Source organism: Oncorhynchus mykiss, chromosome 1 (assembly GCF_057628025.1).
Source record: "Oncorhynchus mykiss isolate SJ-2025 chromosome 1, ASM5762802v1, whole genome shotgun sequence".
In the NCBI taxonomy this organism is placed as follows: domain Eukaryota; kingdom Metazoa; phylum Chordata; class Actinopteri; order Salmoniformes; family Salmonidae; genus Oncorhynchus; species Oncorhynchus mykiss.
Genome location: NC_143022.1, coordinates 10465418 through 10493264, shown reverse-complemented (window position 1 = coordinate 10493264; position 27847 = coordinate 10465418). Strand labels below are relative to the sequence as shown.

The 27847-nt window shown below is 43.3% G+C and overlaps 1 protein-coding gene and 1 pseudogene across 1 annotated transcript; one reads left to right on the top strand and one right to left on the bottom strand.

The window, feature by feature from the left end:
• Nucleotides 1–1489: 1489 nt before the first annotated feature.
• Nucleotides 1490–10847, bottom strand: LOC118966096 (uncharacterized). The gene is made up of 6 exons (XM_090182796.1): nt 10735–10847; nt 10470–10506; nt 9946–10340; nt 2251–5881; nt 2010–2097; nt 1490–1668 (listed from the first exon to the last, which is right to left on the bottom strand). The coding sequence occupies exons 1-6, from the start codon at nt 10812–10814 to the stop codon at nt 1490–1492; spliced, it is 4410 nt and encodes a 1469-aa protein (XP_090038922.1). The 5' UTR covers nt 10815–10847.
• Nucleotides 10848–12789: 1942 nt separating this feature from the next.
• Nucleotides 12790–20116, top strand: LOC118948931 (protein ANKUB1-like; annotated as a pseudogene).
• The last annotated feature ends 7731 nt before the right edge of the window (nt 20117–27847 follow it).

Here is a 27847-nt window from a genome sequence, read left to right as displayed (position 1 = left end):
GAACAGCATTTTTCAGTTCTTTCCACAGATTCTCGATTGGATTCAGGTCTGGACTTTGACTTGGCCATTCTAACACCTGGATATGTTTATTTTTGAACCATTCCATTGTAGATTTTGCTTTATGTTTTGGATCATTGTCTTGTTGGAAGACAAATCCCCGTCCCAGTCTCAGGTCTTTTGCAGACTCTGTCAGGTTTTCTTCCAGAATGGTCCTGTATTTGGCTCCATCCATCTTCCCATCAATTTTAACCATCTTCCCTGTCCCTGCTGAAGAAAAGCAGGCCCAAACCATGATGCTGCCACCACCATGTTTGATAGTGGGGATGGTGTGTTCAGCTGTGTTGCTTTTACGCCAAACATAACGTTTTGCATTGTTGCCAAAAAGTTCAATTTTGGTTTCATCTGACCAGAGCACCTTCTTCCACATGTTTGGTGTCTCCCAGGTGGCTTGTGGCAAACTTTAACCAACACTTTTTATGGATATCTTTAAGAAATGGCTTTCTTCTTGCCACTCTTCCATAAAGGCCAGATTTGTGCAATATGCGACTGATTGTTGTCCTATGGACAGAGTCTCCCACCTCAGCTGTAGATCTCTGCAGTTCATCCAGAGTGATCATGGGCCTCTTGGCTGCATCTCTGATCAGTCTTCTCCTTGTATGAGCTGAAAGTTTAGAGGGACGGCCAGGTCTTGGTAGATTTGCAGTGGTCTGATACTCCTTCTATTTCAATATTATCGCTTGCACAGTGCTCCTTGGGATGTTTAAAGCTTGGGAAATCTTTTTGTATCCAAATCCGGCTTTAAACTTCTTCACAACAGTATCTCGGACCTGCCTGGTGTGTTCCTTGTTCTTCATGATGCTCTCTGCGCTTTTAACGGACCTCTGAGACTATCACAGTGCAGGTGCATTTATACGGAGACTTGATTACACACAAGTGGATTGTATTTATCATCATTAGTCATTTAGGTCAACATTGGATCATTCAGAGATCCTCACTGAATTTCTGGAGAGAGTTCGCTGCACTGAAATTAAAGGGGCTGAATAATTTTGCAAGCCCAATTTTTCAGTCTTTGATTTGTTAAAAAAGTTAGAAATATCCAATAAATGTCGTTCCACTTCATGATTGTGTCCCACTTGTTGTTGATTCACCACAAAAAAATACAGTTTTATATCTTTATGTTTGAAGCCTGAAATGTGGCAAAAGGTCGCAAAGTTCAAGGGGGCCGAATACTTTCGCAAGGCACTGTACATACTGTATTACCTCAACTACCTCGCACCCATGCACATTGACTCGGTACTGGTACTCCTTGTATATAGCCTTGTTATTGTTATTGTGTTACTATTTAGAAAATATTTTCTTACTTTTTAACTCTGCATTGTTGGGAATGGGCTCGTAATAAAGCATCTCACAGTTGTTTTCGGCGTATGTGACCAATACGATTAGATTCTCATCTGAACAAATGAATGCTCTCGTTGTTATAATGAGGAATTTATTTAAATAATTTGGTTTTCCTTGAAGATTTGAATGTGCTGAGAAAGCCTTTCGTGATGGATCTAGACAATCTGGTGAAAAGGGAGGGTTTGCGACTCTTCTCTTCAAGTGGGAAGGACGATGCGATATCATAAATTCCCTCTGGAGAAAAGGAGCCATGAGATATTGTCATCGTCTCTGCAACGAAAGACCATCCAGCATGCCATCAATTTAAATTTTTACTCATTTATCAGACACTCTTATCCAGAGAGACTTACAAGGAGCAATTAGGATGAAGTGCCTTGCTCAAGAGCACATTGACAGATTTTGCCTCGTGAACTCAGGGATTCTGAACCAGCAACCTATTGGTTACTGGCCCAACCTCTTAACCCACTAGGCTACCACCCAGCCCACAGTACAGTATGTCATAGGTAACAACTCAGAGGAGTACAATGTCTTTCCAAATGAATTAGTGGAATGGTAAAGGGATAATGTCTCAGTCTTGACTGAGCAGCAGCCTAAACAGCAGCAGGGCTTACCTGTAAAGTACACAGTAGGGGAAATGTTCTGAGGCTGGTACTCCAGAGACTCTTGAGGACAGAGGTTCTTACTAACATTCTTGGAACCCTGGTTGGTGGGAAAAGGCACATTAAAACAAACTGAAATGTTTTCGATATCTTAAAGTACAGCATATCAACTGCAAAGAACCAGTGCAATGCCATGACACAAAGAATCATATAAAAGGTCAACAGCAGTGTTATTCATGAAAGTGTACTATACCTTTGTATTGACCTGCTCTCCAGTACTGCTGATGGTATCCCTTTCCAAATCAAACACGCCTTCTACAATGTCACTGGTGGCCACGCTGGTAGCGGACTCAAAATAACATTTAGCAGTGGCTTTGGTGATCATTTGAAGAATGACCATGCAAGTAGAAGTCTTTGGATCGTTCTGGACTGAAACATCAAAGTTTATGTTTTCATACTCATCTGACCACTGTCTCAGGAAGCACTTCACTGTCTCTTCAGCAAATATCTGGAGAAGCTGAGAGGAGAGCTCCTTGGATATGGCACATTGTTCCTTTCCCCATTTCAGCCTTGAAAGAATGGAGTCTGAAGCACTTTTGGCTGCTTCCAATGTTAAGACCTGTGGAGTGCTGTGGCTGTCCTGAATGGCTATCACTTTATCCACCAATTCATGGCTGAAAATGTGGATGGTCCAAGTGGAAATTATTTTTCTCAATTTCCTAACAGCAGATCGGAGGTCGTCAAGATGAGAAGCACCCTGTCCATTTTCCTGTGTGTTCTCAACACTTTCCACCATAATGTCCACTACCACCCCAGCAGCTTGCCTGACTTTGTCCACAAAGGTTACAGGAAGTAAGTCCTCTGTGTGAAAGAAGTCCTCAATGATTGTGTTTCTAACAATGGGAAAGTCAATCTGAGCAGGAAACTCAGTGGGGATGGGAGTCCCGGGTAAAGCAAAGTGCCATTTCGACTGCCTTAATTTTGAAGTAGGTGTTAGAGAGATGGAGGAGCGTGAAGAAGAGGTATTTCTTGTATTTTGGCTGTCAGCACTCCTACAACGGATCGTGTCAATATCCTCCAGCATGGATCCTGAGAGCTTAGTGGTTTTAGGTAGTAATTTGTGCGGAATGTCCACACAGGCATCGTTTCCACCAGGTGTAACACTGCTCTGGTTGACCTCAAGATGGCCGAGACTTGCTCTTTGTGAAGCAGGACTGCTTTGATATGTAAAGATTTGGATTGAACCAAGTGTTGTGTCTGATCTTTGAAGATCTTTTCTGAGAAACTCCGTAATCTTACTTTGCAGACTGTAGTAGATGTTACGAGCAACAGACCAGATCCTTTTCTCAGAAACCTGTCCAGTGGTGAGCAGGGAGGTTCCAGATACCATGTCAGATGATTGGGTGGTCTGGGTGAGCTCCTGCTGGTCTTTCACCATGGTTTGTATAATATCAGTAGATGTGGTGGATGTAGATACAGACTGGAGGTACTTATCTGTTGTACCTTCCTCCACAATGTTAAATGATCTAGAGAGGACCTCACTCACTCCTTTCTCAGCTTTAGTTTGGAACTCATGACTAGAGAGTTTTTGGAGGCTCTTTGTAGAAAGACTGTGGGAAGATGCAATGCCTTTGGAGGCAGCCGTGCTGCAATCTAGACTTACTGGAGAGGTTCGCTCAGGAGAACCTTGGAGACGTTCAAACATGTCTTCACATGGTGTTGGGGACCTTGACAAGGAGATGTCCTTCAGCTGAGACAGAACACCACCTACCAACATGTTGACCTCAAGGGACATATCAGATATTTTCTTTCCTACTGTGGAGAAGCAAGGTGCATTTGATGCCTGATCCTCGCATGAGGTCAAGATTGTTGAAATGACCTCTTTGGTACTATTGGTCAGTAGAGCCTCGTCTGTTTCAGTCCAGAGAAGTTTTGAACTCTCGCTGACACCCCTGTGTAGAGCCACTTCAAGGTTCAAACTGTGCAAGTGAGGCACACTCTTACTAGCTTGCCTCAAGTCCTGGCTTGCCAAACAAATGTGCTCCTTAGTCCCAAGATGTCCAGAGTCCTCTGTGGGTATATGACTAGACGTTCTGCTCAGCATGTCTGACCTCCGCTGATGAATGATGAAGTCCTTTAATGTCTTCTGAATATTGTTATATAAACTAGTGGTAGCAGACCAGATCCTGCTCTGTAGCTTTTGTGCATTTTCCTGGAGGTCAGGTTCTCTCTCCTCTACTTCTGCAGGTTGCGCCAAGCTCTGCAGGTCTTCCACAAATGTTTCAATGATGCCAAAGGCAGCAGAATCCGCACAAATATCCTTTGACCATGTGTACTGGTTTTGAATGGAACAAGACCTGGATGCTACAGAATAAGCAGGCTGTGCACTAGTTAAGCTACTGGTGGACTTTTTAACTAGGAACTCACTCACTGCTTGAGTGGCATTTCTCTTAAATTCCTCACTTGAGAGTTTTCTAATACAATCTAACAGACTGGTCAAAGAAGCTGTGGCCTTACTTCTGCTGTCCTCAATTTGACAGGGGAACTCACATACTATTGGTGATGAGGCCCTGGAATGGGCAATATCCCCAAGCTGAGCCAGAACACCCTCTACAAATTTCTCTCTCTCAATAGAGAAGCCTGATCCTTTTTCTCCAACAGTGTACAGGGCGTCCTCCTTTGACATCTCAGTGTTGTACAAGACCAGAAGCTCTGAGATGACTTCTTGGGTGCAAGTTGTCAGAAGGAGCATGCTTTCTTCTGACTCAGTTTTTGCCCAAAGAAGTTTTGAGCTCTCACTTAGGCCTCTTTGTAAAGTAACTTCACCAGTGGACTCTGGCAACTGAGGCTCACTCTTACTGGGCCTATATTTCATGTTTAAGCAAGGAAGTTGAACTGTCTCCTTAAACTCAGCATTTGTGATGTTGTCATCAGATGTGACAATGCTCTTTAAGGCACATCGCTGAAGCTTGCTGAAATAATCTTTCAAGTTGTTTTGGATGCTGTGGTAAATGTGAACAGCAGCAGACCAGGCACTCTTCTGTTGGGGACTCTCTTCAGATTCAGCCAAGGACTTCATATCTGACACAAAAGTCTTAACAACTACTGATGCTGCTGAGCCCACTGGGTGAATTGACTCTGTCTTTACAATGCCAGACAATGTTTGACCTGACACAGCACCTGTTAACTCAGACTGAATGACTGAACTAGGAAAGCTCAAACTACTGACTTTTTTGTCAAGAACTCCACTCACTGCTTGTATTGCTGATGTTTGAAACTCCCGGCTAGAGAGTTTTTGGATGCTCTTAGATGTGAGCGTGCAGGAGGAACCAGATTCACTAATATTGTAGCTGCTCTCGTATTTCCTTATCAGGGCATCAAGATCCTCAATAAAGCCAACATGCGATGCCAAAAACGTGATCTTGTCCTTCAGATCTTCCAGCAAATTCTGTTCGTTCTCGTCAACAAAAGCCACCATTGTGTCAGAGATGGTGGTCATGACTTGCCCTGTTAGACTCTTGCTCTCTTGGTCAACTTTTTCAAGTTTAACAGCCAGCTCTCTCACCATGCTCTCAGTCACCTTGGTCTGTGAGTCTCCCCTTACCGGTGTCACTAGAGAGGTGTGACTTGCGGAGGCACTCTTAACGACCACTGATAAGGCCGACTTGACATCTTTAGCCAACTCTGCCATTACAGCAGGGGTTAGCATCATAGAGCCTGCACTTCCAGATGGAGAATTGGACATGCATGCAAGTTTGGAGAGAGAACCTTGCAGGCTGTCCTGCACACAGGTGACAATGGTGTCCTCTGAGACACCTAAGAGGACTTGTAGCGTCTCAGAGTTGGTTGTTTTCTTCTGCACATCAGACAGAGAGGTTAGAGTCCTTGGGGAAAAAAACGCAGAAATCATCAAAGTCAAACAAATAATATGTAAGGCTGTGATGCACATTCAGTGTGTCAAATACATCTGCACCATTGAAAACAATGAGGAAAACGCTGCTGTTTCTCTGAGAAAAAACCTTAGTGTGATGTCAGCCTAACTGCTTAATTTCTAAAGCCCAATAAAATGTATTTTGTATAAGTCATTTGTATTGAAACTGGCCTGTAGATATCCATCTATCCTGGCAATATCTATCCTCTACAAAAATCCAAATTGCTATAAACTTCAAATACTGTAACTTCTAATAACTTCAAGGACAATCATAAATACAAGGCAGTTTGAAGAAATGTTAAAGGGAAATTTCTAAATGTTTCAACTTCATATTCATCATCTCCAGCACCACCCCAACATCAGCATATGTGAAAAACAGGCATTTCTATGTTTTGTAGTAAAAAAGAAAGAGGAAGATAAGTGTTTTCTATGACATCATCAACCAATTAGTAGGAAATGCCTACTCATAATTGGTTAAAATCACACGATGCACACTGATGATGTCATTAGAATCTAGAGCTGAGCATTTAACCAACATTTTTGTTATTTTTCGGTTTTTAAACAACTAATTGACCGACGTCGGCTCAATTATTTGAATTCCATATAGTTAATTTTTTTATTCTTCTGTGAGCTCGATGCTCAGTTTCTGTAGAGATAAATCAGATCAAGCACGAACTATGCAATGTAGTAGGGAGTTGTAGTTTCCAACAGGCCAATATTCTACATAGTTTAGCACAGAAAATATGGCAATTAATTCCCACAATCCATTGCACGCCCACTTGCTTGTCCACTCTGTGTGGAGCAGATACGGAAACCTCATTGACTGAGACGGAGAGACGAGAGAATGCATGAGAGAGATAAAAAGCAGTTGCGTTGCGAGGATTCTCTACCTGGAAATACATGATCTAAGTGATTGACAGTTGGTGTTCAGCGGTCATAAAAGTAGGTCTTATTTACTTAGAAGAACTACTAAAATAGTGATTTTGTCAGACAGAATAAGCAGCAGCTCTATAGAGATGAGTTGATGACTTGGAATGAAATAATAAAGTCATCAAATAAATATTTTATATGAGAAAGTAAATGATGGTTGATAAGTCATTAACAGTAATGGACAGTCACTACCATCATGGGACTTTTATTCATTGTTTTATTATGTGTTTGAGTTTATTTTATTTATTTATTTTTTATTTTTACAGGGACAGTGCACATTAATCAACATTTCAGTAAAAGTGCCGGTTTTAGCCAGCCGGCTAATTTTCAACCGCAGTCCCTGGGCAGGTTATTAAAAACAATTACAATATAGACAATAGCAGCATAGAACAAGCAAGACATAGCAACATAGGACAAGCAAGACGTAGCATACAGACAGAGCAACATAGGACAAGCAAGACGTAGCATACAGACATAGCAACATAGGACAAGCAAGACGTAGCATACAGACAGAGCAACATAGGACAAGCAAGACGTAGCATACAGACATAGCAACATAGGACAAGCAAGACGTAGCATACAGACAGAGCAACATAGGACAAGCAAGACGTAGCATACAGACAGAGCAACATAGGACAAGCAAGACGTAGCATACAGACAGAGCAACATAGGACAAGCAAGACGTAGCATACAGACAGAGCAACATAGGACAAGCAAGACGTAGCATACAGACAGAGCAACATAGGACAAGCAAGACGTAGCATACAGACAGAGCAACATAGGACAAGCAAGACGTAGCATACAGACAGAGCAACATAGGACAAGCAAGACGTAGCATACAGACAGAGCAACATAGGACAAGCAAGACGTAGCATACAGACAGAGCAACATAGGACAAGCAAGACGTAGCATACAGACAGAGCAACATAGGACAAGCAAGACGTAGCATACAGACAGAGCAACATAGGACAAGCAAGACGTAGCATACAGACAGAGCAACATAGGACAAGCAAGACGTAGCATACAGACAGAGCAACATAGGACAAGCAAGACGTAGCATACAGACAGAGCAACATAGGACATGCAAGACGTAGCATACAGACAGAGCAACATAGGACAAGCAAGACGTAGCATACAGACAGAGCAACATAGGACAAGCAAGACGTAGCATACAGACAGAGCAACATAGGACAAGCAAGACGTAGCATACAGACAGAGCAACATAGGACAAGCAAGACGTAGCATACAGACAGAGCAACATAGGACAAGCAAGACGTAGCATACAGACAGAGCAACATAGGACAAGCAAGACGTAGCATACAGACAGAGCAACATAGGACAAGCAAGACGTAGCATACAGACAGAGCAACATAGGACAAGCAAGACGTAGCATACAGACAGAGCAACATAGGACAAGCAAGACGTAGCATACAGACAGAGCAACATAGGACAAGCAAGACGTAGCATACAGACAGAGCAACATAGGACAAGCAAGACGTAGCATACAGACAGAGCAACATAGGACAAGCAAGACGTAGCATACAGACAGAGCAACATAGGACAAGCAAGACGTAGCATACAGACAGAGCAACATAGGACAAGCAAGACGTAGCATACAGACAGAGCAACATAGGACAAGCAAGACGTAGCATACAGACAGAGCAACATAGGACAAGCAAGACGTAGCATACAGACAGAGCAACATAGGACAAGCAAGACGTAGCATACAGACAGAGCAACATAGGACAAGCAAGACGTAGCATACAGACATAGCAACATAGGACAAGCAAGACGTAGCATACAGGCAGAGCAACATAGGACAAGCAAGACGTAGCATACAGACAGAGCAACATAGGACAAGCAAGACGTAGCATACAGACAGAGCAACATAGGACAAGCAAGACGTAGCATACAGACAGAGCAACATAGGACAAGCAAGACGTAGCATACAGACAGAGCAACATAGGACAAGCAAGACGTAGCATACAGACAGAGCAACATAGGACAAGCAAGACGTAGCATACAGACAGAGCAACATAAAACAAAAAGCGTCAAGACAAAATTCATAAAAGCAACAAAGTTTCCACACCTCACAAGCTACAGACAACAGACAACATGGAAAGCGGCAACACACAGCTAGGGACCATGTTCACAAATCTGATTGACCTTTAGCCATGTCTTCAAGCATTTTGTGAAAGTGTGATATGTGGTGCAGTTATGTGTGTCTGATGGCAGTGTATTCCAGACATGGGAAGCTCTCACAGAGAATGCAGATTTACTAAAGGTGCTTTTCCTTAGGGGAACTATACAGTCACCTCTCATGGCAGACCTTGTGGATCTGCTGCCATATGTCTGGGTTTTCTGTTTAACAAAAATATTGAGTGGAGGGGGAGCCAGGCCATTAAGGATCTTGAATACAAGACATGCGTCGGTGTATTGCACAAGATTTTCCCAACTCAAGAGCTCATGCTTTCTAAGGATGTGACAATGATGATGGCTATTGGGCTTCCTATCAAGCACTTTGAGAGCCTGTTTGTAGACAGACTGAATAGGTTTTAATGTTGTACAGCAAGCTTGGGCCCAACTAGTCAAGCAGTATGTTAAGTGGGGGAGTATCATAGATTTGAAGTACAGTTTTGCTACCTCTGTAGTCAAACAATTTCGTATAAATCGAAAATTAGCTAGGTTGAATTTGGTTATTTGAATTACCTTTTTTACATGCTTTTTAAAAGAGAGGTTGGAATCAAGTATGATGCCAAGGTACTTAAAATCGGATACCACCTGGAGCTTCTCCCCTGACACATAGACATCTGGCTCAGTAGCATCTGTTGTTACAGCATTCAACACACATAATCCATAGTGCATTCAATGTCTAAAAAAAGTATTGAAATCCAAAACCGTGATTATTTTTTAAATATTTGAATCGAAACCAAACCAACCTCAAAAAGCACTAATTTCTCAGCACTATTGGAAACAGTTACGTCCCTCTATATTTTTTTTACTACAATGCATGGAAATGTGTAATTTTCACATATGGTGATGCTGGAGATGAATATGAAGTTGTTAAATTTCCCTTTAAGAACATACCTCATGGCCCCCTTGGGCAGGTAGCTTCCACTGCCCAGACTGCCCTTAGTCAGGTCCTTGAACTTAAGTTGTGATTCCTGCTCTTCTTCATCTCCCTGCTCCATACAGTTGGAGGAAGGGTAGGGAGTCGGGATGCGAAAGCTATTGTAAGACTTTCGACTGCCTGGCCTCTTAGGTACACCAGCCTCAGTAAATCTCACGCGGGACTTGGTGTTAACCTTATCGTCTAACAGACTGGTGAGTGACGCTGTGAGAGATCTCTGTGACAATGGAGAGGAGGCAGCATCTTGGATGCCCAGTAGTTCGTAAAGACCTGGGATGATGATCTGCATCAGCTTGTCCGATAAAAACTGGACAATCCTCAGACACAAGCCGGCAAGCTGTTGTTTTGTCAGCTGTATTCCAGACAGAAGAAGTGTTTTAAAATGTTGCATAGTGCGTCTTTCAAAAGCTTATGAACAAGGTTAAACATTAGGCAGAGTTTTCATGGTAATCTGATTAAATTGTCAGTAACATGATCTTACCGGGTCAAACATGCCCTCACGAATCCCCTTCCATTGCCTGAAAACAATATTGTTATAAATGTTGTCATATCAGGATGCGTGGCAGAATAGTTTTTATTTAATTATTTGCCTGATCGTGAAGTTATACTTGCTTTGTGTCAGTTGTTTTGGCAAAATTGCAATGTGACAACTTTTCTAGCACTGAACATTTTTTTCCGATTGATCAGTTTCTAATTTGATCCTTTTTCCTTGAAGGTGTGATAGTACCAAAGAAAACAGAACATACTTCTCAGTTAGGTTTTGAAGGAAGTCCATAAGTGTCAGATGTTCCACATTGTTGAGCTTCCCCTCTTCTGTGGTTTCCATCACTGAGGTTGCTCTGCTCCTGGTAGAATTGCTCTGCTCCTGGTAGAAATGTAATTATATTGCAAATAATCAAACTTAATATACAACAAATATCATACTGAAATAATTATTAACTGTTAAAGAGTGGAGGAGCATTGGCAACGTTGGGCCAATTAAACAACTGCAACACAACAGAGATGGTTGTGGTACGTCAACATTGCCAATGATAGCATCACTATAACATTTTATTGGATTAATGTTGTAATATGAAATGACATGGTCAACTTACCATCTCATTGACAGCTTCAGAGGTCAGGTGGTCATCCACCACACAGACAGGCAGGTCTAGAGACTGGGACAAGGCTCTATGGTCATAACCAGGAGAGAATGGAAACATCAGAGCAGTCCAAATGGCAGAATCTAACCACTGTCTTCATGTCAAAGACTCACTCACTCATTTGCTTTGTCAAACCTACCCCTTAGAATGACTTCGATATTAACACTGAATAAATTTTGTTATTAAGAGATCTCTCAATAATAATTCTCACAATAGCATATTGGTAGTAGTCAGTGACATATTAAAGCTAAGCAGGGCTGGGTGTAGTTAAAACCCTGCATGGGGTTCGATCCCGGGCTGAGGTGCTGCCTATAGTTTTTTTCTGAAAGTGTATATAATGTTGAAAATCTGACATGGTTTCAAAGGTACAAATTCAACCTATTTTATAACAAGGTTTGGCTATGCTGAATTTAGTTTACAATGATGACATCATCCTGTGGTTGAAATTTCACCCTCAAAACAACAGTTAGGCCTATACCCCATTATATCCACTACACCCCTCCCCTCCACACACACACACTTTATATTTTACCAATATATATGCAGCCCACCAGCCCTAAAGCATGAACATGTTTTTTTGCTAGAAAATGTGGATTAAGAGAAGCAAAATGATCATTTTCGCTAGTTTCATCTAAATGGAAGGGCAACATGACATTGACAAACTTTGACATATCTGCTTTCACCAGGATTTAAAAACCCAGGCTTTCCTAAAATGTTTACCTCAGCCAGTCTAGAACCCAGGTGTGTCTACAAAACACATGTACTCCTCCATAAGGTTCATGGCTTGCCTATTGTTTTATCCCAGTACATGAGGGGCAACTGGATTCAGGATTAAACACAAGCAGTCTTTAAGGTATATCTTATTACAGTTTAGGCCTACCTTATTATTTTCTTCCATCTGGCAATATCATTTTAAGGAATGAAATCTGTTTTGTTGCTAGTATTATTAGTAACTGTAGGAAAATACAGCTGTAGAGTACAAGAATCAGCTACTTTCTGAAGGGAAGCCAAGCTCATAAGCAATTTAGAACCTACAGACAATTATGACAAAGTTGGAACGCATGAATGTGTCACAAACGCCTTGTGGTCACATGTTATTTTAGGGCGTGGCTCCGCATTCGTGACCGGTTCTCATATTTATTTTTCCCGGTATCCGTTAGTAGTGCTGGAATTTGCGATTAATACTTTTCTCATTCCGAAACCGGATTATATACAGACCGGTAGTTAAATGACAAAAAATATGATATTCGCAATGTCATTAAGCAACAAAAAAAATATCTACTACAATTTCGAAACATGATTTTGTCATCAGTTCAGTACCATTTGTTTGATTTTGTGGACCCACGACTAGACTTTATCCATGTTAGCTAGTTGCTAGCGATGCTAGTCAGCATAGGCTGCTACGTGATAAACAGTTCGCATTAGCGAATTAGCTACCTAGCTAGCCAGCCTAACAAGCTGTCAAATCCAATGGAAACCGATGCAACCCTGCTGCCAAATAAGGGCTAGCTCGGTGACCCGTGGTAACAGTGGGGTCCCCATGAGTTTCAAGGCTTTAATAAGTGCTATCGTGCAGAAAAAGCGAATAAAATACTGGTTGATGAGCTAGCTAAATTAGCTAGCAAGACGGGTATGACCGTTAACAGCGTGCATGCACAAATGCATGACGACACATTGTATCTCAGTGAAGCAGGCATGCAGAACGAGATCGCCCCACCAAGCCAGATAGTAGAGGGGTACAACAACGCCGGGACACAGAGGCATAGCTCATACAATTATATTTTGTTCCAGTCAATGACAATACATGTTGAAAAATAAATACCTGTGTCAAATATATGGCATCGCATGCTAGTGCAAAGATAGCTTGCATGGATTTTTAAAAAATCCGGTGACCACTAGATGTCCTCGTATATCCACATTTAGATCAACTGTACTTGATTTTTCATCAGTACTGTGAATGACAAGCCCACTGAATCTAGTTTAATAATCTTTATACTCAGCAGGTAGAGGCCTAGGTACTTCAAATCAGTGCTTAATTTGAGCAGGATCATGCCAGAACAGGATCCGGCACCGTTCCGTTCTGGACTGTTTTGTTCCGGAACCTATTTGGCCAAATCCGGTACCTCTCGTGCCATGAAAAATCATTTTTGCTATTTAACAATTATAATAAAAGCGATCAATGTTCATTCGAGTTGCCTCTGTAACAGGGTTAAATTGGTGATTCCCCTTGCCACTTTATTGTTAAGCCAATGGGTTTTTGGTTTGAGTTTGTCTTGCCTTCACCTACTCAACATGGCATCTTATTGGCTGGTTTGAAAAGCTGCTTACGAGGGGGGATGTTCCAGTTAAAATCGTCCCAGTGAACAAGCACCAAACCAGCGGTAAGTTGTTGGTTGCAAAGCACTGTACATCAAAAGTGATTTTTATACTTTCAGGTGATGATTTAAATGTTCAATTTATATCAAATTGTTTGTAAATGTTATTCGAACATCACACATAAGATGCAGCGGTTTTTGGAGAATATTTGTTGTGCATTTTGTTGTAGAGAATTCCCGCCAGTACTAGCTAGCAATTTACTGTGTCAAGTTACGGAAATACTGCTGTCTGTTGAGAAATAAATGAAATCATTCAGAATAGCCTAATACGTCATGAGAAACCCTATAATTTAGCTACAGAGGACCAATGGCCCTTTTTTTAAATAGCCTAGCTGCGGATTGTAGCCCAATAACAAAGAATAGCCTACAGTCGGGAACGCGAGGCAAATCTGTCAGTGAAAAAACAGCAGGCAGACAAAACAGGCCTTTTGCAATATTTCAAATACAATCGAGGGAAAACACAGGTTGAAAAGCAATGACTCTTGCTGAAAAGATAAGACTATGCTGTAGACTACCAAAATATTTGATCAACTCCCAAACATTGTTTTACAAAACGGAGAGAGGGAGAGATAGGCTTTTGACACGAGCGCATCGACAATCTCCAGCGAGTGAGCTGCGCATCATTGGGTGAGTCAGTGAAACTGGAAAGCATTTTTAGGACTAATTTCCTCCTCATATTGTAGCCTACTATATGTTTCTCCACAAACCTAGGCCTATATGCTATTGATGGATTCAAGACAAGGTCGTTTTTATTGATCTCAGATACTAAGTTTGTCAGTGTCAAAGTAGCCTGCCATTTCGATCATTTGTGCGGATTAAAAAAAAGATAATGCCAAAGTCTCCAGTCATGTAAAAGGATGTAGAATTGCACGAAATGCGGTTTTAAAAAGGCCAACACTTTCCCGGACCCTAGGCTACTAAAAATGTTCCCCATGTGTGCGTGCACCTTTTATAAGTGGCTCTACCCAAATGTGATGATATCAAATCAAATGTATTTATATAGCCCTTCGTACATCAGCTGATATCTCAAAGTGCTGTACAAAAACCCATTCTAAAACCCCAAACAGCAAGCAATGCAGGTGATGATATGTGTTCAATGCTCTATTATAAAAGGTGATATTTTTTCTCATGAGTTCTGGTACCACAGAACCCCCCCTCTAGCACCCACTCTTTGTTCTGGCACCTCCCAATTTACAAATTAAGCTCTGCTTCAAATATTTATTTTACAAGGCAAGTCAGTTAAGAACAAATTCTTATTTTCAATAAAGGCCTAGGAACAGTGGGTTAACTGCCCTATAGCAATAAGGCACCTCGGGCTTCCCGAGTAGCGCAGTGGTCTAAGGCAGTGGTCTAGCTGTGCCACTAGAGATCCTGGTTCAAGTCCAGGCTCTGTCGCAGCAGGCCGTGACTGGGAGACCCATGGGGTGGCGTACAATTGGCCCAGCATCATCCGGTTTAGTGGAGGGTTTGGCCGGCAGGGGTGTTCTTGTCCCATCACACACTAGTGACTCCTGTGGTGGGCCAAGCGCTGTGCACGCTGACACGGTCGACACGGCTGGTTAAGCAAGTGTCATGAAGCAGTGTGGCTTGGCTTGGCTGGTTTGTGTTTCGGAGGACGCACGGCTCTTGGCTCTCGCCTCTCCCAAGTCCATATGGGAGTTGTAGCAATGGGACAAGACTGTAACTACCAATTGGATACCACTAAATTGAAAAAAAAAAGAAGTCACATGATGAGTTTGTGGTATATGGCCAATATACCTCCGCGTTGCGGAGAACATGGTATATTGGCCATATATTGACCACACCGCCTTATTTCTTAATTGTACACAATTGGACACTTTTACAATTACAATTACAATTACAATTACCCTCCATTACGGCTCCATCAGTGTTGAGCCCTCTCACTCTGATCGTATGGGACACTCAATTACGGCTCCTTGTGTTTCCAATCTTCTTCCTCTGGCAGGATTACTTCCACGTGCAACTGTCAGACGACAAGCAGGTGAGGCACTTCCTGGAGCTGAGCTATGCTGGTGCCATCCTTCGGGACAGCTGGGTCCTGACAGACGTTGGCATCACCCCTAGCAGTGCCATCTGCTGCCTGCTGAAGGTACCAGCCGAACACCTAGCTGTTTCTACCCGTGCTTGAAAATGCATATCAAAGTGAGCTGGCTATTGCTTGAAACAGCTTCATACTATCATTAACATGAAGTGTTTCAGATATAGTGTGGTGATATATAGTATGGTTAAATAGTATGGTTAAATAGTATGGTTAAATAGTATGGTTAAATAGTATGGCTATATAGTATGATTATATAGTATCATTATATATATTATGGTGATAGAGTGTGGTAATATATAGTATGGTTATATAGTATGATTATATAGTATGGTTATATGGGGCGGCAGGGTAGCCTAGTGGTTAGAGCGGTGGACTAGTAACCGGAAGGTTGCAAGTTCAAATCCCTGAACAGACAAGGTACAAATCTGTCGTTCTGCCCCTGAACAGGCAGTTAACCCACTGTCATTGAAAATAAGAATTTGTTCTTAACTGACTTGCCTAAAGGTAAAATAAAATAGTTGTAGGTGACCAAATACTTATTTTCCACCATAATTTGCAAATAAATTCATTAAAAATCCTACAATGTGATTTTTCTGGATTTTTTTTTCTCATTTTGTCTGTCATAGTTGAAGTGTACCTATGATGAAAATTACAGGCCTCTCTCATCTTTTTAAGTGTAAGTGGGAGAACTTGCACAATTGGTGGCTGACTAAATACTTTTTTGCCCCACTGTATAGTGTGGTGGTATATAGTAAATTCACCCTGCTTGAGACTTAAAGTAATATTGCCCTTGCTCAACCAAGACCATGGTTATGGTAGAGTATTTGGTTAGTAAGGACACTGCTTTATACCGAGACCATGGTTATGGTAGAGTGATTGGTTAGTAAGAACACTGCTTCGTGAGTGTGAAGTGTTGTTGTACAGAGGTCCCTGGGTACATGTCCAGAGCCAGACAGGGACAGAACTCACTCTGTTCCACAAAGTTCTGTGGAAGATTTGCTAACAGAGGAGAGTGGTTATGTATCTAAGTACAAATGTAACCATCAGAATAATGTTTATTTGTGTTCCTTACTCCTTACTTACACATCCCATCATTGACATAGTCAAAGCCAGACCTTCTGTCTGTCTCTCCTTCTTGCTGGTTGACTAGAGTGGAAATCTATAGTATTGTATGGTTGACCTGGGATAGAGCTGAAATGTGGCCCGATGTAGTGTTGCCTTTGTACCAAACACCCTTACAGTCATAAACCTTTTCCCCATGTAATCGCCTCGACCTCAGTCTGGTGTTCGCTAACAGTATCTGAAGAGTCTGTATACCCAGTGGTGTATAGTACAGCAGAGTACAGCAGAGTACAGCAGAGTACAGTAGAGCACAGCAGACTACAGAGTACAGCAGAGTACAGCAGACTACAGAGTACAGCAGGCCGTATAGTAGGTGAAGAAGAGGCCCTTTGGGTTCATTGAAATACATATTCATAATATTTCTGTTAACAATGTAATCTGCACCCAGATTAGTCTTCAATTTAATTTTCACCCAGATTAGTCTTCAATTTAATTTTCACCCAGATTAGTGTTCAATTTAATTTTCACCCAGATTAGTGTTCAATGTGATAGAACAAAACTCAGTACAGCACATGAATTAGAAAATGTTGTTACAAGTTTGAGCCACGAGATGGTGGTAGATTATAAATTTAAATAGCATGGACCTTTGATTTGTCTCTGGATAGAAATTGCCCTTGGGCACAGATCTAGGATCAGTTTACTCTCACCAAATCCTAACCTTTACCATTAGCAGTAAAAACACAAACCAGACCTAAGATCAGTGCAAAGGAGCCACTTCATCTTACCCCTGTAATTATATGACTCCTAACTTATATATACTGAGTGTACCAAACATTAGAAACACCTTCCTAATATTGAGTTGCTGGGGCATGGACTCTACAAGGTGTTTGAAAGCGTTCCCCAGGGATGCTGGCCCATGTTGACTCCAATGCTTCCAACAGTTGTGCCAAGTTGGCTGGATGTTCTTTGGGTGGTGGACCATTCATGATACACACAGGAAACTGTTGAGTGTGAAAAACCCCAGCAGCATTGCAGTTCTTGACACAAACCGGTGCACCTGGCACCTACTACCCCGTTCAAAGGCACTTAAATATTTTGTCTTGCCCATTCACCCTCTGAATGGCACACATACACAATCTATGCCTCAATTGTCTCAAGGCTTAAAAATCCTTCTTTAACCTGTCCGCTCCCCTTCATCTACACTAAAGTGGATTTAACAAGTGACATCATTAAGGGTTCATAGCTTTCACCTGGATTCACCTGGTCAGTCTTTGTCATGGAAAGAACAGGTGTTCATAATGTTTTGTTTACTCGGTGTATAAACACAACATAGGTATTTATGTAAAACAAGTGAATTTACTGTATGTCCATGGTCTTATACTTCAGCGGGAGCCGGTGGTGCGTGTGTTCAGTGCCGTGACGGGGGAGACCCTCTCAGTCTTGGGCACTGTGTTTCTCCTGAGTACGTCTGTGGCCAGGCTCATGACCCTGGTGTCCCAGCAGTGTGTGCTTCCCGTCAGCTCCTTCAGACTGAGCTCTCCCGCCGGCCTGCAACTCTACGACTGCAACCGGCTGCACGACTACGCCATTGACCTGGGTATGGCCTTCCTTGTGCAGTAGATCAATGGTCCTCTGGCTCAACACCTTATGGATGTAACACAGAGACAAATGGACTGTATGGAACACATTCTTGGTTCATGGAAACCAGGAGGACAACCTGCATGTGTCTCTGTCTCCCAGGGGCTACTCTACGGTTAGACACCTGGGATGGGTGGGCGGAGTTCCTCAGAGGCTGCTTCCTGGGACACAGACTGACCGTCCAACGACACCTGTCTAGGGAGAGACCTGTGATGTCAGAATACACATCTACACACTGAACTGTATGATAGACTTACTATCAACAGTGATCGTACTGAACCTTTATATAGCTTACAATTATGGTACTGACCCTGTATATAGCTTACAATGATGGTACTGACCCTTTATATAGCTTACAATGATGGTACTGACCCTGTATATAGCTTACAATGATAGTACTGACCCTGTATATAGCTTACAATGATGGTACTGACCCTGTATATAGCTTACAATGATGGTACTGACCCTGTATATAGCTTACAATGATAGTACTGACCCTGTATATAGCTTACAATGATAGTACTGACCCTGTATATAGCTTACAATGATAGTACTGACCCTGTATATAGCTTACAATGATAGTACTGACCCTGTATATAGCTTACAATGATAGTACTGACCCTGTATATAGCTTATATTCTCGTGTTTTTTTCCTTCATATTATTTTTCTCTTACCCTGATATTTAATACTGCATTGTGGGAAAGAGCTTGCAAGTAAGCATTTTACTGTACTGTTTTATAACCCACTGTATCTTGTGAACTTGACAAAAAAAACTTGAAACGTGTTATAAATACATTGATTCTGTATTATTCCAGGTTCCAGCTCCGGGTGGCACTCTACATCGCTGCTTCTCTGGGCCACCTGGACCTGGCCGGCTGGCTGCTGGAGAGGGGGGTGCGTGTCATTAAGCCGGTGGGGGTTCACCCTTACCGTGAGTGGTGCCACCAGACGGCCCACCCCGACGTCGCCAAGGTTCCCGCTGTCGCCTCCATCAAGCGCGGCCAGCTCACCATCCTCAAACTCTTTATCGCCAGCAGCGTTCTGACCCTTGACCCTGGGGATCCCGACAGGCATGACCCCCTGAGGATCGCCCTCCAGTACGGCCACAGAGTGTGTGCGTCACCTGGCCACCAAGCTGTGCTCTGTGGTGGTCCTCCCAGGTATGGCCCTGCCCATGCGGACATACCTCCAGATAAAGGGCTGGGTGAGGCTGGGGCAGAGGAGGGCAGCATCCAGGCACTGCATGGGCCTCAACAGGGCTCCGTTCAGGACCAGGGTGGGCGACACGGTCCTGGTGGACGGCTTCACCCTCCCCAAGATGTCCTCCAAGCCCAGGAGGAGTGAGGCCAAGGCGGGTATCAGGGTGATGTCCACAGCCTCTCGACGTTTGACCCTCATCAACTGCCCATCTCATGTATCCTGCCTGCTCCGCGCCCTGGCATCCCAGGATAAACCTCTTCAACTACCGAAGCTACACCCTGTGGCCACGAGGGATGAAAGAGAGAAGAAGAGGGGATGTGGAGGGAAGGGATGTGAGGAGGATGAGAGTGGGGATCAGAACAGCAACCAATGGAGGAGCAGAGTCCCGCTCCCGCCCATTTCCAGAGACACCAATCTCAGACCTGTGTTTGCCTCGCCAAACTCCGCCCAGATACTCACCACCTCACTGGAGGCCTTTTCTCTCCCCTGCGACCGCACACCCAGAGAAAACGCCATATACTGTTTGGCCTTGGCCAGGTTAGTCCAAGTTTAAATGACAGCTACGGTGAATATGAATATTTCTCTGGAGGTTTCTTATGAAAGGTGTGAATACTGTCAGAAGAAGCCTCCTATAATCAGTGGTGGTGGGGGGGGGACACATGTAAAAGCTGTTTACACACTTTTTATTTTATTTTGTTCAAGCATTTACCCACCTTTTGTGGAAGATGCATTGAAAGTAGAGGGAGCGTTACTTCTTTAATCCTGAACGGCAATCAGCATTTACCAGTCAATGGTTTTACCACTACATCACTGCCTATGATATACCCTTATCCTCCCTGAATAGATTTCAGTACAAACAAATCATGAGCCAACCATCATGCTTAGAAGGTATATAGTCAAATCAACTCAAACTTTAATTTGTCACATGCGCTGAATACAACAAGTGTAGATCTTTCCGTGAAATACTTTACTTACAGGCCCTTAACAAACAGTGCAGTTCAAGAAGAGTTGAAGAGAATATTTACCCAATAAACTAAAGTAACAAATAATAAAACAGTTGAACTTGTCCGGTGGCCATTTGATTAATTGTTCAGCAGTGTTATGACTTGGGGTTAGAAGCTGTTATTGGTTTACCCTAACAAGTCCTGAAACAAATCATGAGCCAACTATCATGCTTAGAAGGTATATAGTGTCAGTCTTATTGGTTCACCCTAACAAGTTGTTTCAGTATGGGGAGAGGATAGGATGTAAGGGCGCTTCATTAATGTATTGAGGCCATTACATATACAGTATTTCACAATGCTAGGACACAGATTTGGTCTCCTAACCTTGTTCTGGTTGATTGACTCTCTAACAGTGCCTTCACACAGAGACCATGGTTGTAGCAGCTGAATGTAGCGCGGACTCTGTCCAAGAGGAGTGCTCAGCACATTGGGTAGACACCAGGATCCTGGTCATTAGACTGCTGAACAGCTTCCACCCCCAAGCCATTAGACTGCTGAACAGCTTCTACACCCAAGTCATTAGACTGCTGAACAGCTTCTACCCCCAAGCCATTAGACTGCTGAACAGCTTCTACCCCCAAGCCATTAGACTGCTGAACAGCTTCTACACCCAAGTCATTAGACTGCTGAACTTCTTCTACCCCCAAGTCATTAGACTGCTGAACAGCTTCTACACCCAAGTCATTAGACTGCTGAACAGCTTCTACCCCCAAGTCATTAGACTGCTGAACAGCTTCTACCCCCAAGTCATTAGACTGCTGAACAGCTTCTACACCCAAGTCATTAGACTGCTGAACTTCTTCTACCCCCAAGCCATAAGACTGCTGAACAGCTTCTACCCCCAAGTCATTAGACTGCTGAACAGCTTCTACACCCAAGTCATTAGACTGCTGAACTTCTTCTACCCCCAAGCCATAAGACTGCTGAACAGCTTCTACCCCCAAGTCATTAGACTGCTGAACAGCTTCTACCCCCAAGTCATTAGACTGCTGAACAGCTTCTACCCCCAAGTCATTAGACTGCTGAACAGCTTCTACCCCCAAGTCATTAGACTGCTGAACAGCTTCTACCCCCAAGTCATTAGACTGCTGAACAGCTTCTACCCCCAAGTCATTAGACTGCTGAACAGCTTCTACCCCCAAGTCATTAGACTGCTGAACAGCTTCTACCCCCAAGTCATTAGACTGCTGAACAGCTTCTACCCCCAAGTCATTAGACTGCTGAACAGCTTCTACCCCCAAGTCATTAGACTGCTGAACAGCTTTTACCCCCAAGTCATTAGACTGCTGAACAGCTTCTACCCCCAAGCCATCAGACTGCTGAACGTTAATTAAATGGCCACCTGCACTATTTGCATTGACCCCCTTGGTTATTGATGTATTTTTCTAATTGTTTTCCACTGACTCTCTTGAATTGGCTCGATGCACATTCACTACACTCTACCCACACATTCACTGACCGACTTTCACACTAGCTGCTGCTACTGTGTTTATTATCTATCCTGATTGCCTAGTCACTTTTACCCTTACCTACATGTACATACTGTATTACCTCGACTACCTCGCACCCATGCACATTGACTCGGTACTGGTACTCCTTGTATATAGCCTTGTTATTGTTATTGTGTTACTATTTAGAAAATATTTTCTTACTTTTTAACTCTGCATTGTTGGGAATGGGCTCGTAATAAAGCATCTCACAGTTGTTTTCGGTGTATGTGACCAATACGATTAGATTTTCATCTGAACAAATGAATGCTCTCGTTGTTATGAGGAATTTAATTAAATGATTTGGTTTTCCTTGAAGATTTGAATGGGCTGAGAAAGCCTTTCGTGATGGATCTAGACAATCTGGTGAAAAGGGAGGGTTTGCGACTCTTCTCTTCAAGTGGGAAGGACGATGCGATATCATAAATTCCCTCTGGAGAAAAGGAGCCATGAGATGTTGTCATCGTCTCTGCAACGAAAGACCATCCAGCATGCCATCAATTTAAACTTTTACTCATTTATCAGACACTCTTATCCAGAGAGACTTACAAGGAGCAATTAGGATTAAGTGCCTTGCTCAAGAGCACATTGACAGATTTTGCCTCGTGAACTCAGGGATTCTGAACCAGCAACCTATCGGTTACTGGCCCAACCTCTTAACCCACTAGGCTACCACCCAGCCCACAGTACAGTATGTCATAGGTAACAACTCAGAGGAGTACAATGTCTTTCCAAATGAATTAGTGGAATGGTAAAGGGATAATGTCTCAGTCTTGACTGAGCAGCAGCCTAAACAGCAGCAGGGCTTACCTGTAAAGTACACAGTAGGGGAAATGTTCTGAGGCTGGTACTCCAGAGACTCTTGAGGACAGAGGTTCTTACTAACTTTCTTGGAACCCTGGTTGGTGGGAAAAGGCACATGTAAACAAACGGAAAATATCGATATCTTAAAGTACAGCATATCAATTGCAAAGAAGCAGTGCAATGCCATGACACAAAGAATCATATATCTCATAAAAGGTCAACAGCAGTGTTATTCATGAAAGATGTATGTGTACTATACCTTTGTATTGAAGGTGAGGACCTGCTCTCCAGTACTGCTGATGGTATCCCTTTCCAAATCAAACACGCCTTCTACAATGTCACTGGTGGCTGTAGCTCCCTTCAGTAACCACGAGCACAACCGTTCCTTGATTTTAACTGGCGGCTTTATTCTGTAGTTTTAGTCAGAATTATCACCTTCCGTGAGAACTATAAAGTAAATAAAAAATACAGTTAAGCACACTCTTACAACCTTATCTTACGAGTGACTTATTAGCTTGGTATAACTCTGAAGTGCTTACATACATAACACTTTAACCGGCGTTATAAAGGGTTCAGATTAAACACATGAATAAAGGAAAAAATACCTCATTGGCTGCTTATTACAGAAGGGAGGAAAAACAAACTTCACACTTATTATTCCTGGTGTGAATTCACACTTCATCCTAACATACACTCTTCAACCTTTATGAAATGAAAACTTAGCTAGGGGATTGCCTTCCCTCCAAAAGTGTGTTGCTACAATAAGGATCCCCGTTACAACAGTATTAGCTACGTAGTTCCGCTTGTATTATAATTTTCCCCCGCACAGCGGACACGTAAACAATTCAAACGAAAGACAACGACATAACCTGTAAGTCTAACTGTCAGTTACACTCCCACCAATCACCGGTGATTTCTGTGAAAGGGGTCTGCAGGTTTCTTGATCGGCTTCCAGGAGGGTGACTGTCTTATAGATGGGCCTCTCCAGATAGGTGGGTTTTGGTGATGCGTTTACCTCTCATCTAGGGTTGAGTCGCTGATCAGTAACTTGAATCTTCTCACCCAGCCATCCTGTCCCGGGTACACTTCTGTAACCTTTGCCAATTTCCACTGGTTGCGTAGTGCAGTATCATCTTGCAAGATGACAATGTCATTAATCCTTGCGTTTCTTCTGTCTTTACTCCATTTCTGTCTGTGTTGGAGGTTTAGGAGGTACTCTTTCTTCCACCTTGTCCAGAATTCATTGGCTAAGAATTGTACTCTGCGCCATCTCTTGCGGAGATAAAGATCTTCCTTGATGAACTGTCCAGGTGGCGGTAAGATAACTGTGGACTTCATTGTTAAGATGTGATTTGGCGTGAGAGGTTCTGGACCTAATGGATCATTCAGATATTCCGTAGTTAGGGGCCTACTATTTATTTCATAGAGAAAGGTATGCAGAGAAGCGGTGTCGAGTCGTCCGTCTGACTGATCAAGAGTGGATGTTAAGACACTTCGTATCGTGGGGATTTGCCTTTCCCAAACACCACCCATGTGACTTGAAGACGGGGTGTTCATGATAAACTCGCATCCAAGTTCCTTCAGTCGTGTTTGATCCATTTCTTTCAGGGCGTCCACAAACTCGCGTCTTGCGCCAATGAAGTTGCTGCCTTGATCACATCTGATTTGACAAACATTACCACGTATGGCAATGAATGAACGCAGGGAATTGATTAAAGCGTTGGTGGTTAAGTCGTCAAGCATTTCAATGTGAACTGCTCGGGAGCCCATGCAAGTGAGTAGGAGCCCATAACGCTTTAACTCTCTTCTTCCGTCCTTGGCATAGAAGGGTCCAAAGCAGTCCATCCCGCAGTATGTGAAGGGAGGCGCGGTCTCCATGCGTTCCTTCGGAAGATCTGCCATCCTTTGCCCTTCTGTACATCTTCTGAATTTCCTGCATTTCACACATTTGTAGATGTGAGAGGAAACTGCATTGCTGCATCCTAGGATCCATATACCGTTGGATCGCAGCTCATTGATTGTCATTCCACATCCTTGGTGTCGTACTCTTTCATGATAGTGCTTGACGAGCAGCACTGACAAGTGGCTATCTCTTGGCAGGATTGCGGGATGCTTCACATGGGAATGAAGAGTTGCATGAGCCAAGCGACCTCCCACCCTGAGGATACCTTGCTCATCCAGAAATGGACTCAATTTATGCAACTTGCTTGCTTTATCTTTGTTCTTGATGTCTTTCTGGTGCCTAAGGTTGTGTATCTCATGGGAGAAGGCTGCTTCTTGAACCATCTTTATAATGGTGAGCTCTGCCTCTCTCCTTTCTTCTATGCTTGTAGCTTTACTGGACCTCAATTTTAAGCCTATGGCTTCCTTGACACGTCGTTTGAGCCTGGCAATAGCTTTTACCACTCTTGCCCAGTCTGAGAACTTATGAAGGTGATCTAGTAATGATCTTTCTTCCTTTGCTTGGGTATCATGGACCAGAGATTTCAGCTCTGGATCATTGTCTAAGAACTCTTCCCCCTTGACTTGTCCTTTGGGAAGTTCTTCATGCCAAAGAAAGTCTGGACCTGTGAACCAGTTGGAAGCCATGAGCTGTTCTGATGTGAGACCTCTGGAAGCATGATCCGCAGGATTCTCTTCAGAGGTCACATATCTCCATTGTTCGGGATCTGTGCTTTGCTTAATGCGTTGAATACGGTTAGCTACAAAGACGTGGAATCTTCTGGCTTCATTGTTGATGTAGCCAAGAACTACCTTTGAGTCTGTCCAGAAGTATTCCTGTAGACCTTGTATCTCTAGCTCCTTTTTGAGCATGTCACTTGTTCGAACAGCTACCACCGCTGCTGAAAGTTCCAGTCGTGGTATGGTCGTAACCTAAACTCTCGACTTCCCCATAACTAGGGAGCAATGAACTTCTCCTGCGGTGCTGATTGTTCTGAGGTATGAGCACTCTCCATAACCTGAGGGACTAGCGTCGGAGAAGTGATGGAGCTCATAACTCTGCACCTCCTTGAAACTTGATGGCAAGTAGCTTTGTTGGATCCTTACTTCAGACAAGTTTTGTAGACCTTGGAGCCAGAATTCCCACTGGGAACGTAGGTCATCTGGAAGGGGGTCATCCCAGTCGATTTTGTCACGACACATCCGCTGCAAGATCTGCTTCCCCGCCAGGACAAAGGGTGCCACAAACCCAAGCGGATCATATACAGAGGCTACTGTAGACAACACTCCTCTTTTTGTGAGTGGGCGTTCCTTGACAACTACTCTAAACTGGAACTCGTCTGATGCGACACACCATAGTACACCAAGCGCTCTCTCTATGTGTGGTTCACCCAGTGCCATATCCAGGTCTTTGGCACCCTTGGCACGTTCTTCCTTGGGAATTGTGGCTATAACTTCCTTGCTGTTAGAGATAAACTTGTGCAACCGAAGTTTGCCGATACTGCAAAGCTCTCTTGCTTCTTTCACCAGCTGGGCCGCTTCAGCTTCAGACGATACGCTCGTCAACCCATCATCAACATAAAAGTTCCTTTCTATGAACTGGATAGACTTCTCGCTGAAGCTTCCTCGTCCTTCGGCAGCAAGATGTTTGAGACCATAGTTGGCGCAACCAAGAGATGAAGCTGCGCCGAACAAGTGGACCTTCATACGATACACTGAGGGTTGAGACTCTAGATCTCCGTTCTCCCACCAAAGGAACCGTAGATAATCTTGGTCTTCTGCTTTCACATGAAACTGGTGGAACATGCGCTCTACGTCACACATGATTGCAACTGGACCCATACGAAAACGACAAAGGACGCCCAGCAATGTGTTTGTCAACTCTGGACCGGTAAGGAGATGATTATTCAAGGACGTCTCTCGAATCTTAGCTGAGCAGTCAAAGACTATCTTCCCAGGCTTTTGTGGGTGATAAACCCCATGGTGCGGGATGTACCATGCTGGGTGCTTGTTAATTTCCTCTTTAGAGACCTTCTCAGCATATCCACAAGCTATAGTCTCTTCCATGAATGCTGTTTAGTCCTTGTAGTACTGCTTGTCTCTCCTTAGCCTCCTTTCCAGGCACCTGAGTCGGTGAACTGCACATGTTTTATTGTTCGGCAGATTGGGTCTTTCTTCCTTAAACGGCAGCGGCATCTCATAATGTCCATTGTCCTTACGTCTGATGCCCTCTTTCATTTTCTTCAGGAACCAGATATCCTCTTGAGATATGAGGTCCTCTTCTGCAGCTCTCTCGTTGAAGTCAGATTCAAGCGTCTTGATAATGTCCAGTGTTGTGATTACTTCTCTTACACGTGTTCTACAAACATAGTGTACTTGATTTGTGAGGTTGGAAGAAGATTGAAGGCTTGGCATCACCTGTCTAACGATAACCCGATGACTCACTCCAATAGGGTCGCCATAGTCGATACATGGATTTCCATAGCCGACTATGCTCCAGCCAAGATCTGTTCTCTGAGCAAAAGGCTGATTTCCCTTACCAGACACAATTTCTCTTGGAAGGAGAGCCTGGGAGCAGTTGTAGCCAATTAAGAGACCGGCATCACAGCTCTGTTGAGGAGCAATCTCCTCTGCAATGTGTTCAAGATGAGACCATGCTCAAACCAGACAGCTTCTGGCAGGGCACAATGGTATTCATTGAAGCCAGAGTTTCAGTTGGACTGGCTCCTTCCTTGTATTGAGAGCCTTTGTTGTCTCTTCAAGGATAAAAGTGGTGTCGCTCTGGGTGTCAAGAAGTGCATACACAAGAACTTCACGATCTGGCTCACTTGTGGTTGACACCCATACTGTAATGATTGTGGAGGTGTGAGTGTTGTTAATGTCCCTTACGACTCTGTTAGATATGGCCTCACTTGACGCTCTTGTCCCCTTATCTTGTGGGATCTTCCTATCCCTTAACCTTTCCTTAGTACGATCTTCGTGCAGGCAGGATGGATGCCTCCTCTGACACGTGTCGCAGGTGTTCCTGTTATCGCAATCTTTTGAGCGATGCCCAGGCCTTAAACAGCCAAAGCACAATTTATTCTCTTGAACAAACTTCTGTCGCTCTGCGGTGGGCTTGTCCATGAACTTCCAGCATTTGT